The sequence below is a fragment of the Caretta caretta genome, chromosome 10 (genome assembly GCF_965140235.1).
Source record: "Caretta caretta isolate rCarCar2 chromosome 10, rCarCar1.hap1, whole genome shotgun sequence".
NCBI classification, from domain to species: domain Eukaryota; kingdom Metazoa; phylum Chordata; order Testudines; family Cheloniidae; genus Caretta; species Caretta caretta.
In genome coordinates this window covers 12,734,956-12,750,914 of record NC_134215.1, presented here as the reverse complement: position 1 = coordinate 12,750,914, position 15,959 = coordinate 12,734,956, and the positions used below count along the sequence as shown (strand labels likewise).

The 15,959-nt window shown below is 47.6% G+C and overlaps 1 protein-coding gene across 2 annotated transcripts in view; it reads right to left on the bottom strand.

The window, feature by feature from the left end:
• The window catches only part of LOC125644269 (lysosomal alpha-glucosidase), a 29,875-nt gene that overhangs the window by 6,774 nt on the left and 7,142 nt on the right, over positions 1-15,959 (bottom strand). The window contains exons 1-11 of one of the 2 annotated variants that reach the window (XM_048867950.2): positions 11,343-11,478; positions 9,237-9,777; positions 8,773-8,918; positions 7,290-7,455; positions 5,832-5,928; positions 4,399-4,518; positions 3,982-4,100; positions 3,762-3,893; positions 2,368-2,478; positions 1,158-1,271; positions 535-619 (exon numbers count right to left, since the gene is read on the bottom strand). In XM_048867950.2, the coding sequence (XP_048723907.1) occupies positions 535-619; positions 1,158-1,271; positions 2,368-2,478; positions 3,762-3,893; positions 3,982-4,100; positions 4,399-4,518; positions 5,832-5,928; positions 7,290-7,455; positions 8,773-8,918; positions 9,237-9,767 (1,621 nt within the window). In that variant the 5' untranslated portion in view covers positions 9,768-9,777; positions 11,343-11,478. Of the gene's footprint in view, positions 1-534; positions 620-1,157; positions 1,272-2,367; positions 2,479-3,761; positions 3,894-3,981; positions 4,101-4,398; positions 4,519-5,831; positions 5,929-7,289; positions 7,456-8,772; positions 8,919-9,236; positions 9,778-11,342; positions 11,479-15,959 lie in introns of those variants that run through there. The other variant, XM_048867949.2, reaches the window with a different exon arrangement.

Here is a 15,959-nt window from a genome sequence, read left to right as displayed (position 1 = left end):
GAAGAAGCTCTGTGCAGCACGGCAGCCAGCAAACACCTGCACCCAGACACAGGTACCTGAGCCTCACACACTATTCAGTAGCCTCTGGGCCAGCTCTCCAGGCTGCTCGTACGGCACCAAGGGGCTAGGTGCTGGCCAGCAGCAGCCAGTCAGCAACCCCGCAGCAGCATAAAGCCGGCAGAGCTGGTAACGGTTCGTGGGCCAGCTGTCCCCCTGTGCGGGCATATCAATGGTTAGGTTCCTTAGTCAACACTTCAGGGCTAAAACTGGTCATGCAGGTGTCTGAATACACGGTTAGGTACCTGTGTTTGAAACCTGAGCCCATGTGCACAACCCCGAGTGCTGGGAATGCCGTGCTACAGGCATGTCAGAGAACAGACAGCACACACACATATATACACTTACACACCTGCACACATATACAGAGGCTAAAACCTATGGGTCACATGAAGCCATGGTGTAGGTAGGCCCAGCTCCCAACGGAAGTTACACCTGCTTGCACCAGCACAGCCTGTCTTTTATTTCCCTTCTTACCGGGCATGTAGGGAGGGTTATCGAGTTTCCCTGGGGAACAGCCATCCACCGACCCGTCCTTGAAGTCGGATGGTTCATTCATGTCCTAGACAGAGAAAGTCAAGTTGAAATTTCATTCATAGGGTTTTGGTGATTATCAACTGGGAGCTGACCTCTTCTCAGAGACCAGACGCTGCTCACCTACACCCCTACGGGACCAGCCATGTGGCCAAAGCAACAAGGACCCAATGGGACCTCTCCACGGCTGTCCTTGCTTCTTGAGCCATTCAGAGCTGGAGTCCTAATCCACCCCTGGACTTGGGAAGCCAACTGCATCGTTGGTCCCGACCTGTTAAAACTCCAGCATGTTCAGTACCTGGAACAACGTGCAGCCTGGCGCCCTTTTATCCAGCGCAGTGAAAGCATACACTGGACACGCACTACATGTGCCTCCCAGTGTATATGTGCCTTCAGGGACACAGAGCTTGTCAAGGACAAGGAAACTGGAAAAACAGGAGCTCAGAGAGATACAAATGCTTCAGGGATAAGTGAGACATGCACTGTGCTGGTGGGAGCATGGGGAAGTAGCTTGGAGAGCCCCTGCCTTTGTAGCTCAGACCCAACAGAGGTAAGGAGGAACTTACGATCCAAAGCCCATCAAAGGGGACACGAGCATGGAAACGGTTCAGATTCTCCAGCCACCACTGGTAAGTGTCCGGGTTGGAGAAGTCAGGGAAAGCAGTGAAGCCAGGCCATACCTATGGAAAGGCCAGCAAATAACACTTTCTGTGAACCTCTCATCGGCCAGCTGCACCAAGGAACAGAGCGCGTTCAGGGAATCACAGCCTATTGTACAACTGCAAAGATGGCAGTCCAGCCACCCTCCACCTGTTAACACACCACTGACCTTCCTATCTGCCACTGGTGGCTGGAGCTTGAGACTTAGCCTGGTCCACTTTTGAAATTCCACCTTCTCCCCTGTGGAGAAGGTGGAATTTAAAATGCAGATGGTGAACGGGCAGCTTTGCTGCTGAAAAGCCCATTTGATTTTTCAAGTTCAGCTTGAATATTCTAAGGTGCCAGTAGTAACAATGGGACCAATGGTTTTTTAAATATGGGGCCTGATTCTTCCCTGCCTTGCACCCTGTGTAATTGTTTACACATGTGCAGAGCAAGCACAAACTAGGTGTAAAGTACCACCATACTCTGAGTGAGTGAAGAGTCTGGATTTCACAGCACTTTACACCCCCAGGGAATCAGGCCCATAATTTTTAGCTTAACGATCATCTGTTTTTCTCCAGTGCCTTTCAAACTTGCTTAAAGTACTTTAGAGAGAAAGAGAGGTACACAGTAGGAGCCCACAATTTATAAGCCTGAGATGAGCTGGATGAGAAGTCACAATGGACTGTAGGTAATAAATGGAGCAACTCCACAGATTTGCTCACCAGGGGCAATACTTCATCATTCCAGAAATAGGGAGAAATGTAGAGAATCAGACTGACAGTTTAGGGCCACACAACAGATTCTGACTTCACTTGTGTTCATGTGACTCCACTGATTTCCAAGAGGTCACCCTGGAGTCATATGGGGGTGAGATCATAATCCGGCTCAGTATTTTCCCCACATGGCCTATTCAGCTCTCTTTACAGTGATGTCAATGGGAACTACACTTAAGAGAACAAGGAGAGCTTCAGGCCCAGAGCAGACAGGACGGAAAGGTCACTGGACCATTATTTTTATTATTTTCCCCTTAACAACACTAGGGGTGAAATCTTGGTCTCACTGAAGCCAATGGCAAAACTCCCATAGACTTCTGTGGAGTCAGGATTTCACCCGAGTTGCTCCCCCTCTTACCTGTCCAATCAGCGTTTGCCCCTGAGTAGTATTTATGAATATGCCACGTCTCAAGCCTTCATCGTAAGGCCAGTAAGAGCCAGGAGGATTAGTGCTGCTGATCCCAGGATCCTGGAAACATATGGACAGAAGGTTACACTCTCCCTGCAGTATCCCTGAAGCCTCACCAATACACCCCGGTGTAACTCAGAGAACAAATGACTCATCCTGAGAGCCCTGGCCCACCATATTAAGGTTGACGAAAGCTCACATGTTACTGCCAAATTGACCAAGAGGAACAGAAACTTGCTGCAGCATTTCCACTTGTGAGAAAGAATGTTGTATAAAGTGTCACTTCTCCAAGGATCAAGGGTTGGGTTATAGATAGATTTTTTTGTTGTTGGCGGGGCAGGGAGGGAGGAAACGAGGGGGAAGGCCCCAAAAGTCCAAGGACAGGAAGCATCATCTCACAGCAATGCTGAGTATATGGCCAATGGAACAACAATTAGTGGAATCACTCTGTTAGACCAGGGGTTCTCAACCTTTTCCATTCCAGGACCCCCAGTTCCATCAAGCTGGGGTTTAGCTGGAACCTGCCTCCCATTTACCAGTATAAGAGGGGCAGGGAGGTGATGACCGGGTCACAACCCCAAGGTTGAGAACCCATGAATCAGACTGATTGACAGATAACTGCATCAGTGTCTCCTTGTGTGATTGAGACATTGGGAGGTTTACACACAGAGCAGACAGGAAGGCAGCGGGATAACACTGGACCTGTCGCTAGAGCTCCCCTGCAGAAAAGGGGGAAATTCCAAAGGTCGTGCTTACGGATTCCAGTGGGGGTCCTAGCCACTCCTCCCAAGCAGAGGCCTGTGTGAGGCCAAGAGAGGGACAAGGGTGTGTGTGTTAAAAAGAAGGTCACAAAAGTACCTGATGCTCTTTCAGGCTATTGCTCAAAGCCAAGCATCATACTTGCTCAGAGGGTAAGGCATATGCTAAAAAACAAAGGGCTAGATCCTCAGCTGGTGTAAATCAGCATAGCTCTGTTGGCATCAGCACCAGCTAAGGCTCTGTGCCAAAATGTTTATCATTGAAATAGACAGAAGCAACTCTTATTGTGGGGAGCCAGACACCTCATGGAGCAGCGAGTAGCTCCTGCTCTTGTTTGTATTTGCAAGGTGAACACAGAATGCATCCGATGAAGTGAGCTGTAGCTCACAAAAGCTCATGCTCAAATAAATTTGTTAGTTTCTAAGGTGCCACAAGTACTCCTTTTCTTTTTGTGGATACAGACTAACAGGGCTGCTACTCTGAAACATCTCACATGCAGACTCTGGCTGCATCTGCCTGAAGTTTTAGAAATGAAAACAACCCCAGTGTATAATTGAGGAAGAAGGTCAGAGAAGTCAGTATACCAGGATGATAACATAGTACTGGCCATGCTTGTGAAGGTCTTCCACCAACTGCGGGAGGGTGTCAAACTTCATGGGGTCAAAGGTGAAGTCCCGGTACCCTTCCATGTAATCAATATCATTCCACTGAGCATCCTGCAAAGAAGAGATGCAGAATTGCATGGTGTGGAAATGCTTCTGTGGAGCTGCCTAGCCTCCCCTGGACAGCAGGTATTTATTTTACCTGTGGTATCTGATAATTCCTCATGGCTTTCACAATCTGCCAGGTTTCATTGCTTGTCCCATAGCCCCAGCGGCACAGATGGAACCCCAGCCCCCAGAATGGTGGCATGGCAGGGAAACCTGGAACAACACAATTGGAATGGAGACAATGACGAACTTGGCAACCCTGATGGAGGCGGTAATGACTAGGGCAATTCTGAATGAGAGGGAGGCTCTGGTGGAGATGAGGAAGAGGCAACACCCCTGGTGGTGGAGAACATCACGATGAATCTGGTGAGACAGGTGCTAATGTCTAAATGTGACAGCAATGGCAGTGGATGGAGATGATGGGCATGTCTAAGCAGACAAAGGAATGGTTATTCAACAGGCTGTCTTGGGGGTGAGATGCACAGGGAATGGCTGGGGTATTGATATTTACCTATCACTTGCTGGTACTGCTGGATGACCATGTTGGGATCAGGACCCAAGAAGATGTAAAAATCCAGAACTCCCCCAATGGTTCTCCAGGTCAAGGCAGGAGCTGGTTGCAGAGCCACCTCTTTGGAAAGTGACAGAATAGAGACAATGAAACAGTGGTCCAATGGCTAAAGCATGAAATGGGGTCAGAAGTCCAGACTCGAATCATGACTCTTCCACAGACAAATGTGACCATAGGCAAAAATATACGTCTCTCAATTCCCCATCTGTAAAGTGGGAGTAATAACACCTCTGTATTGCACCGGGGGCTCTGAAGGCTTAAAGGCTGCAGCGTGACTTGGTATCACTGTATTTCAGGAGCAACAGACGTGCAAAGGATTATTACAAAATCTGTTTTCTAGACCTGAAAGGTGTGGCGCTCTCACCATTTCCATTCCAGAACTAAGCCCAACAGTGCTTTCTGTCTCGATAGCGTAGAACCCATTCCAGAGCTCACACAACTGAATGATAAATTAAGAGCTGAATGTGAGAGCGATTGTCTGTCAGACTGAGGGCTTTGCTGGAAAGGGTGCACTGTATGTGTAAACTCTCACACCTCCGATACAGCTGGCGTGTTTTCACAGCACTTCCCTGCCCAGTTATTCTTGGGAGTTCTGTTGCAATAAAACATACACAGGTGGAACGAACATGGCACTGGTGTGAGGAGCCTCATAACATCAGGGTCCCAGGTGGCACGAACAGGGCACTGGTGTAAAGAACCTCACAGTGTCCGTGCCCTTGCTGACATTGGCCTGGCGTGACCATCAGGAAGCTCACCCTGCTGGAGTCCTGGCTGGTACCAATATGCCATCGGTGAGCGGATGCTTACAGTTCTGGAGTCCCAGCTGGCATGGACAGGCTGCTGCTTTATAGCAGCTCTCTGTGGAAGCCACAGCTGGCATCAGCAGGGTACCACTATGAGAAAAGCAGCCAGCAGATTTATATCCCTGCCTGCACCAGAAGTCGCACTCTCCACGTAGTTAAAGGGCAGATATATTAGAGGAGAACACGGCTGGACCAGGGGCATGAGAGAAGCTGGCTTTTCAGACTACAGTTCAGCAGCTGCCTGTGTGGTTAAACCGCTCGACAGTTGCTAAAGAGCCTAAGTTTAGCCAGGAAACAGATGTCTGGCTCAATAAAGGGGCCATGAAACCACCTCTCTCTCTTTTACTGCTCCTCTTTGCCCCAAGTTCCTGAATTGCCACCTCAGGTCAGCCCACCCAACCTGTCCAGCTCCAGCTCCCAAAGCCAGCAGGCCCCTTTTCTAATGATAGGAATAGCACCAATATCTATGAGATGCCACCGTCAGGGCCTGCAGGCTGGTAAAGCAGGGGGCTTCCCTCATCAGGCCCTGAATGCCTGCTCCACCCCAATGTAGCATAAGAAAGCACGTACCCATTGCATTGCTATTCAGGAGGAAAACACCATGAGCAGCTCCCCCTTCCTCCATCAGCAGGTAAAATGGGTGAGCTCCATAGAGGTTGTATGACTCCTACAAAACAGAAGTTGTCTGATATGAAACTTGTTTTCAATATGTCAGGGTCATCCAAAGGAAGGCAGAATGGATAACAAGGGAGGTGTCTTAGGAAGGAGAGTTATGAGCCATGGGGAGCAGTTGACAGATGCCTTCTGGACCCTCTTGGCTCAGCGTGATTTAGACCTTGGCTAGGCATGTCAGTTCTGGTCACCAATATGTAGGACAGTCGTGATCAGCCTGGAGAGAAAGGGGCAATGGGCACCCAGAATCATTGCAGAGTTTGCATCTGAAGGCCAAAGGGGCTTGGGGTATTTCAGCAGAGAAAAGCAAAAAAAAAAAAAAAAAAAAAAAAACGGAAGCTACTGTAACAGAAGGGATCAGTGATGGAGTGGGACAGGATGAGCTACAAAGGGCCTTCTAGAAGGCATCATAAAGCAAGGGAATTATGCATAAGTAGGGCTGCCAGGCACAACGACCATACTTCTCTCACAGTGGCAAAGATACAAATGGCTGCCATGTGAGCCCATGGCAACAGATTAAATAAATCCATGTATGGGACACAGTCATCTTTAAACAGAGCTAGAGGGGAGTGAAGGACACAAATGTAAAACGGGGCGAGAGAAACCCAAAGGGAAAAGATGTTTCCTTCCTATGTGACCCAAGTTTGCTGTGTCTCAGCTCCATCCCTAATGGCCCGTGTCCCACACCAAAAGGAACTCTGCTCAGCTGAGGAGTCTCTATTAACACAGACCCCAGACTAAGCTGGTGAGGTGATTCAAGAGTCCTCTGCGGCTGAGTGGAGAGGTCGCCTTTGACCCAGCATGACCTTCCCGTAACCCTTCAAGTTAACCACAGAGAGGAGGGGGGAAGCCCTCTGGATATTAAAAGACTTAACAGACACCATAACATTCTTAGCCTGCCCACATCTCACTGTTACTCGGGGTCTAAAACACTCATCAGAGCTCTGTCTTCCTCAGAAATTCACCCAGCTTTGCTGAAGGAGTTGCCAGTAGTCAGACTCCACCCATCAAACTCCCGAGGGAACTGGGAAGCAGTAAAACCTCTGTGCACCATAGTGGCACAGAGCCATTCCCAGAAGAGGGGTGTTATCTGCTCTAGAGGGGAGAGGACGGGCTGCCAAACCAGCACAGGAGGGGACTTGCTACACCAAAACACAGATGGGTCATGTGTCTGCTCAGAAGTAACCTGATGCCGGGTTCTGAGCTGGGCTATGGAAGGAAGCAAACACAGTTCTTGTATGTAAGGCAGCTGTGCAGGTTGGGTCTGTTCCCCAGAGGGGAACCTTTGATGGGCAACAGCGGAGTTGAAATAGCAAGACTCTGGCCCTGCACGTATCAGCGAGGGGACCATAGTACCATGGGAGGGACATCCCGGGCCCACAGCGTCAGGGTGGTCCAGTTCAGGCTGTGCAGGAAGCTGCTCCGATGCTCCCCGAGGCCGTAGAGGAATTTTGAAGGGAGGACGGTCGAAATCTGGAGAAACTGGTCAGCGAAGATCAAGGGAGCCACGGTTGTGTTTAACCTGGACGAGTGGCGGGAGGGGAGTGAGAGAAGATACAAAAAGTGGGCAAGAAGCAGGGTGAGGGACAGAGCAGGAGCAAGAGAGGACAAATATCATTAAAACAATGTCAGCCTGCTCCTCTGCTGCTGCGAATAGCAATCACGGCACCTTCCCTCCAGGATCTCGAACTACTGCACAAACTAGGTACCTTCCACCCCTGGCGCACAGACTCCTAAATTCTGTTACAAATCCCATGGCTCAGCAATTTGAGTGAACTCTCATAACCCAGCCAAATGCAGAGCCAGGACACAACCTGGCCCAAAGGTCAGCATGACTCAGTCTGATCCAGAGATCAGGTTTCAAGTCAAGGTGCGAAAGTCTCCTCGGAGATTATATTTAACTCTCTAAGCTACAGAAACAACACAGGAGTGAGGTTTCCTGATTGTCTAACCACCAGCAAACTACTCCGAAGAGGACCGGTTTAGCAAATACACAAAGTTTTAAGCAACAGTAAAATAAGGAAAGGGTGGTGCATTTGAGGTGGAGAGCAAAGCAAAGAGCTCTTCTCTAACATGCCCCGTCCTGCTAGAACTGGCCACATGCTTAAGGCTGTGGGCAGGTCACAGAATGGATCTGTACATACTTACACCAGGACGGCATTTGGCCCTTCCCCTGGCAAATCCAGTGTGTGTGTGTGTGTGTGTGCGAGAAAAGAGCCAGATTTACAGCCCTCACACTGATTTCTTCCCCAGAGTATCTGGCCTCAGTCCAAATTTGCACCCCACAGGCCATCTGGTGTGCAGCATAAAAACAATCCCACTTAGCACTTACACAATGCTTTACATTTGGAAGGCACCGGACAATCACTAAGTCATTAATACATTATGCAAACAAGCACTTTGTAAATGCAGAAGGACAAACTCTTCTCCTCTCCGTGCCAAGCCACATCATGGCCACATCATGACCACATTGACCAAGTTCCCAGAGTCAGCCCTGCATTCTTTCTACCCAGACCCAGGAAGTGATGTGCCCCTCTCTAGGTTCTTATGCAGTGCCCATCCCCATGGTGTCTGAAACCTCGGTTCTTGAGGAAGGAGGAAGAGGGAGATCAGCTGTCTCCCCCAGCCTAGAGGGCATGCTGACACAGCAAAGCTCATGTTCTTCCCACCCAAACCCAGGTGAATAAACCAAGCAGGTGGCGGACTTGGGCTTAGGAGAGGAGAGAGACAGTTCCTTCCCCCCTCCTAGCCTCAGCTCTGTGGTGCCCCCACAGGTGGAGCTAACGGGTAGGGTCAGCTGCTGAAGTTGGAGAGAGAGAAGAGGAGGGGGAACTCTTACAGCACAGTGCCAGAGGCTCTGCGCCTCAGCAGCAGGCCAAAAGGCTCCTTGGAGAACTCCAGGCTGTATATGGGATTCTCTGCTCTCTTCATTGCCTGAGGAACCTCCAGGGGGACTTCGAATCGAGGGCTTGTGGAATCCGTGATCTATAAAAGGGGGAAAACATGCCTTATAAACAGTGAAGCAGTAGGCAAAGGAGTGTTTAATTGGCTCAGAGGGGCAACCTGACAGCAAGCTAAACTCAACAAGAAGACAGCAACAGCTAGTGCCAGGGGGTACGGCTGCCATGTCTGGCTTGACCCTAGACTAAGACATGAGATGGGTTCTATTGCTGGCCAGGGGCTGGTGTCAGCCTGCAGAGACCAGGGGATTTAGTTAGCCGGACTGAGAGGCCCTACCTGGGACCCTTCTAGGAATGGAGGCCTTGAAGGGAAGGGACACACACACCAGAGAAGGCAGCTCACCTTGATGTGTAACCGAGTATCTGTTTCAAACTCCACGCTCAGCTTCAGCCTCTCAATGTCTCTGGGATAATAGGCCTTCACCTTCCTCCTCAGCAAACCCACCATTCCCAGCTCAGTCTGGTTCAGGCTCTCCAGGGTGTAGCTGGGGAAGTCAGGGGGGTAAAAGCACCAGGGCACTCCACTCCTGCTCCCCAAAGGCTGGTCACGTTCAATAAAGCAGCACCCCCTGCTCTCACAGAGCTCTTTCGTCACCACCACATTCCTCTCAGGGTAGCAGTCAAAGCGGAGAGGCTCAGGAACAACGCTGCATTTCTCCAGGGGTGTCTGTCCACAGTGGCCCCCAGATGCCTGTCTGAGCACCCACATGGTGACTCCACTCAGCAGGCCAGCTACCATCAGCAGCAGGCCAACACCCAACCACCAAGTGGACAACTTCCAAAGGTAGGGCGGCTTCCCATCAATGCTCTCTTCTTCAGCATAGGATTCTGTAGGCTGGGGGATGTCTGTTGCCAGCTTTTGATAGGACTTCATCTTCCATGTGCTAAAATGAGGGAGGGAATAAAGCACCAAATGAAGGAACTGGCAGAGAAAATCCTACCCTACTGATGAGGAGATTCTTCCACAGGAGAATAATCATCATGAAGAATAAGTGATATCAGACCATACCATAGCCCCGAGGTTGAATTTCCCTGCCTTGTCTTGCTGCCTGCTCACTGTTTTTCACAATAACTTTAGAGCAACATACAATCCCTGCAGCTCTGGTCATTGGTCCCTTTGCCGTAATACTTGCATTGTGCGGAACATACAGAATAACTCTTGACTCTGGAGACGGGTTTGAAGGTGGAAAACAGGACCCTGCCCTACTCGATCTGCTGCTCAGTGCTTTGCCTAATGTAAGTCCAGGCCCTGCACAGGTTCACAGGGTTGGGAGAATCTACCAAGAGCCCTCCCGTACACATTGTACAAGGAACAGCTGCTGTTTAAGTCTGCATTCTCACTGAGCACCTAGAGAAACAAAGAGCACTACCAGCAGAGGTAGCTAGCCTCCTGCACAAGCTGACAGACCAAAGCCAGGGAAGTGGTGGGACACACACACACAAGCCTTTCTAAGGATGTTGCAGTTGCTACTCCAGTGAGTGCTCTCCAGAGGTATTCCAGCTATTTCTGAGTTTAGGGAGCGATAATGTTTCCAGGGTCTGTTATATGGGCTGAGCCCTTCTCCACCCACCCTACCACAGCTGTGGCTTTCTGAGATCCTTGTGAGGAGCTGAGCACGCTCAGCTCTCATTGAAAACAATTGACATTGAAGATCTCCAGCTCCCTGGAGTACTGGACTTTACATTGTAAAATCTTTGGGGCAGGAACGTGCCTTAGCCTCCATCCCATTATAAATGACTAAAGAACTATTTTGGAAATCTCACATACAAACATCTTCTCTGGAGCCTCCTTGCAAACAAAGGGCCTTGCTGAGCTGCCACTGCAGGAAAGGGAGAGATCTCCCAACACCTTAAACTACAGCCATTATTTCTCTAAAACATAGATTTGCACATATACTAATTCAAACGCTTTTTACACCAAATCTGCATTCTGCAGGCAAAACAAAAGCACAGAGAAATTACTTTTCTTGATGTACAATTAAATATTTTATTTAATATATACACTGCAGTAGTACCAAGATGCCTCAATCATGTCGGGCCCCATTGTGCTAGATGCTATACAGCCATATAATAAAAGACAATCCCTGCCCCATACAGCCAAGCAGCTTTATTTAATGCATATTCCCCAAGACACTCAGGACCACCTTGTCTATTGACTCCATTAATACAGCCATATGCTGATGCAAAACTCTGCAGCTGTGTGTGCAGATATTTGCATGAACAAACTGGTTGCGAAAATGCAGTAACCTGATCCATGCACCAAATGCCCCTGGGTGCAGGGGTTCACAGGTGCAAACGGACTTGGCCTGCCACCTCAGTGGAGGCTGGTGGAACACAGGACCCCAGATTGTTATTTGAACGGATCGCTATGAGCAGTTGGTATTAAAAATCCCCCCTGCCAATGCACTGGGCCACCATTTCTCTCTCTGGAAATCCCTGCTGAACATACTTAGCTATTTTGCTCTCTCCTGCCTCTGATCCGGTGAGAGCTAAGAAGCTTACATACACCTGTCTCCTCTTGACATTGTGGTTTCAGGAAGACAGTGAGGTCTCCCAGCTTGCAGCACTTCGTGCCTGCTGTACCATAAACCTCCTAAAAGAAGCCCCGCACATGGGCTCTACCACTTCAGTCTATTAGCAGCGCAAGCATCCTAACTTCCTGTACATTTCTTGGGTACCTAAGAAAGTTAGATTATTTCTACCTGAATGCCTTTTGTTTATATTCAAAGTTCTAATAAAGCCATATTCCTATCAATTATGTCATACCAAAGTTTATTAGGAGCTTTTCTCTTCTCTGAGTTCAGTGGGAGTTTCTAGAAAGGATTTCAAAGCCCACTACAAAAATGGATAGGCATTATTATCCACACTTCACAGATGCACAGAGAAGTTGTGGCTTGCCCAAGGCCACATAGTGAGTGACAATACCAGGAATAGAATCCAGGTTTCCTGACTCCTAGTCCAACATCTTATCCATAGAACCCTGCTGCCTCCCCTATATAAATAAGATAGACAGATATAGACTGACAGGATATACCCCTGTGTCCACACCCCACACACTACTGGTAATCATCTTTGTGAGGTTTCATTTAAAAACTCATAATTTGCAGGTCATTATTGTCTTGAAAATTGGGTGTGGCGACATTGTATGTGAAGTTATGAGATGCCACTGTATGTTGTTATTAACACATGTTCCAAACTGAGGTTGCAAAAAGAGCTGACTCAAACAAAGGAATGTGTGCATTGCTTAATCTGCATTTAACCAGTAAACACAGTCATCAAACTGGTGAGGAAAAAGCAACAGGGAACATCCTTCTCTATAGACTCTATCTCCTCAATCTCAGCTGGAAATGGCTTTCAAGAGGGGGACTGACACTACAAAAAGGAGGGATAAACACTCCAAGACACCCCTCGTCCCTGCTTATTGCATTCATGACACCAGAAGCAACGAAGGAAGCATTTGTTGGATTGGAAAAGGGGTTCTGACCTAAGGAGTTTGCTCAGTAAAACTGTTGAAAGCATGCAATGAGAAAACTTTGCTTTGAATTTAATATAGTTTGTTAAGTTAAACACTAGTAGAATTCTTATCTTTATTTTGTAACCATTTCTGGCTTTTATGCCTCATTACTTGTACTCACTTAAAATCTCTCTTTGTAGTTAATAAACGTGTTTTATTGTTTTATCTAATCCAGTGTGTTTAAATGGAAGTGTCTGGGAAACTCCATTTAGGGTGGAAAATTATGTGTATATTATTTCTAGTAAAGCAATAACGGACTATAACCAAGGCTGGTAAGAGCCAAGGTGTGGCTGGCTGAAGCTCACACCCAGACATAGCTGGGACTGACTTGCATACTGGAGGTTGTTTGTGAGAAATCCAGGCTGGAGGCTACAGCAGCAAAGCATTGTAAAGGGTCCCAGGTTAGAGGGCAGGGATGACACAGCTTCTCATTAGTCTGGATTGTACCTTGATATGTCACATAGACATATATAGCTACATTATGTATTAGCTACAGATGTACATACTACAGATGGGCCTGAGTCACAGATGGGCCAGATCCAAACTTCCCTGAAGTGTGGGTGCATTCAGATCCAGATTTCTGCCTGGGACTCCTTTCCAATACACATGTACATATGCTCGCTTGCTGAAATCAAGTACATAATTTTACATTCTCCACCAAGGCTCTTCTTCTCTGCTACATTCACTGTAGAATACAGATTGAAGAGCTTCTTTCTGTTCATTAACAAAAGCCATCAGAGTCTAGAGATTACCAGGAAAATGCAGAAGCCCTTCAGATTAACTGTGGATTTCCCTGTGCAATATGAATATCAGAACAAACAAGCCATAAAGTAGGGGCTGCTGTGAATTGGTCACTTCACCTGGGTGTGGAATTTCAGGTTTAAAGCCATCTGTAGACTGGCCCCAACAAGGAGAATCCTCTGCTGGACAGCTGAGCAGGTGGAAGGCTGCTTTGTGCCACTGCACTAATGCAAAGTAGCCTTAGCAGAGCTGAAGATCTGGTCCTACGTCTTGAACTGTGCTACTTATTACTGTGTTCAGAGATGAATCTCAAACCATGCTGGACAACCATTTTCTGACATGGCTGTAGCTAGCCAAACCCATGCTACAAGCCACTTTTCTCTACATAGAGGCTAATTCTCCACTGCCATGTATCTTATGTAGCCATTTACACCTGCGTAAAGTGAGCGGAAAATGCTTCTCTTCTGATAAATGGCTGCACAGGAGTAAATGGCTACACAAGGTACAAGACAGTGGAGAGTCAGGCTCATAGGGACAAAGCCTGACCTATGAGTGTCAAAGTGCCTAACAGTCAGTAGATTCAACTCCTTGAGGATACCACTCAAGTAAGAGGATCCTCAGGTGATGGAGAACTACCACAGTGGCTCCTACGGCATCCTGCCTCCTAGCTGCTGACCTGGAGGGTGTGATTGGGGAAACCAGGGTATGCCTAGGGCATCCATGTGGGCCAACATTCCCTATCTGCCAGAATGCCCCCACAGGACTCTGGAAGTCAGCCTAATTTAGATCAGCCATGCTGTGGCTGGGAATGCTCAATGCTCAATGCCCAATGCTCAATGGCCCCATAATGGGGGAGCACAAAGATGACTAAAAAATTGCCTTTGAACCCTCAGCTTGAGCTGTATGTATGCTCTTTAGGCACGCTCCAGGCCTTGGACCATGGTCCGTAGCATGGTAGTTAGTCTATTGCAGTTTTTGAACACGCTTTGTAAACTTGTGAGGTTTGACGGCAAGCAGCACTGATCCTGTCTTAGGCAGTAGCTTTATTTTAGCAGTACTAGAGCTTTACCCAGCCTAGCTAAGTCAGTTCAAAAAGGATGTGATTCTTAAAGTCCTGGGATACCCAGGAGAGGAAAAGAGGAGAAGCTGAGAATCAGCTCCCTGATTTTCTGCCTCAGCAAAGCTTAGAGCAGCCTAGGGATGCTGTAACTTGTACTACCTGACTACAGGTCTACAGGGACCACATATCAGCAGGGGGACAGTCAATGCACTGTGATAGCCATTTCCCCACCCTGCTCTCAATATGTCTCCTAAAATAGGGCTGTGAGGAGGGGAGGTGTAGGAGCTGGGTATGCTGGCTCTGCACCTGCTGGAGACTCCCCTTATTCCAGAGGAATCCCCAACAGGAAACTTGCAGGTGGTTTCTGCTCCTTTGCACCACTTGGGTAGTGCAAAGGGAGTGGCACAAGGCAATGAGTCTGGCTTAAAATATTAATTGTAGCCTCTTGATCTTTTTTTTAAATAATATGTTTGGCCCGCAGGTTGAAAAGGATTAATATCACTGGCTTAGACAGACAGTTTCAAACATACGAGACCAAGTGCAGAGACAGATTGAAAGTCTGATTTTAAAACACTCAGCCTTTCATACGTTCTAGTTCAGGGGTTCTCACCCTTTTTTGTTCTAAGCCCCCCCCGACATACAATAAAAACTCCATGGCCCACCTGTGCCAGCCACAACGATTGCTTTTCTGCATACAAAAGCCAGGGCCAGTGTTAAGGGATAGCAAGCAAGGCAGTTGCCTGGAGCCCCATGCCACAGGGCCCCCCACAAAGCTACATTGCTCAAGCTTCAGCTTCAGTCCTGAGTGGCGGGGATGAGGGCCCCAGGCTTCAGTCCCAGGTGGTGGAGCTTCTACTTTCTGCCCTGGGCCACAGTGAGTCTAATTCTGGCCCTGCTTGGTGGACCCCCTGAAACCTGCTCGCAGCCCCCTAGGGAGCCCCGGACCCCTGGTTGAGAACCACTGTTCTAGCTAACAGTCCATGATATTTCATCATCATAGTCTAAAACTAAGTAGATGTATTGCTATTGAGGTCTCAAAAGTTGAGCACATTGTTGATATTGGATTCAGTTAGGGCAGTGTTGCCAAATCTCAGGATTTTATTGAACTGCAGCCTTGAAGCTCTCGCTCCTTAAGTCATTGACTACATGAGACTCTCGCTTCTTTAAAATGAAAGCTGTTTCTAGCCCTCATGGTTATGGAGAAAAACTTAACATGAATCCTAACAGCTCAAAAAGCAGAAGACAAATCAAAAGAACCCAACATTTATTATATATTAAAAATCTCATGATTTTTGAGACTTGATTTATAATTTTTGAACACTAGGGATTGGCAATATTGATGACATGGTTATAGGATAACTGGATGAACCCTGCTGGCCACCACTGTCATTTCAGAGTCTCTTGACTCCAGCAAATAAAGAAAACAAACAATCTATTGTAAAATTTCACCCCTTTCTATTATTGCTGTCCCAGATTGTATCTTGTCTCTCTCTGCTGCAGTAGTTGCTCATAAGAGGAGGGGACTTAAAATTTTATAAGCACTATATAGAGATCTCCTTTTCTCTTACTAGACTCCAGTCTGATATATAGCTAAGCTTGGCAGAATTCAATTTTTTTTAAATATAATTTCAATTGATAATATCAATATTTATTTTTAAGCATTTTAAAATCTTTTTATTGGCTTAATTTTCACAGTAGCACAAAATTGTGGGTTTCATGCTTTTTATTTCAAGTTTTATCAATTTAAATTT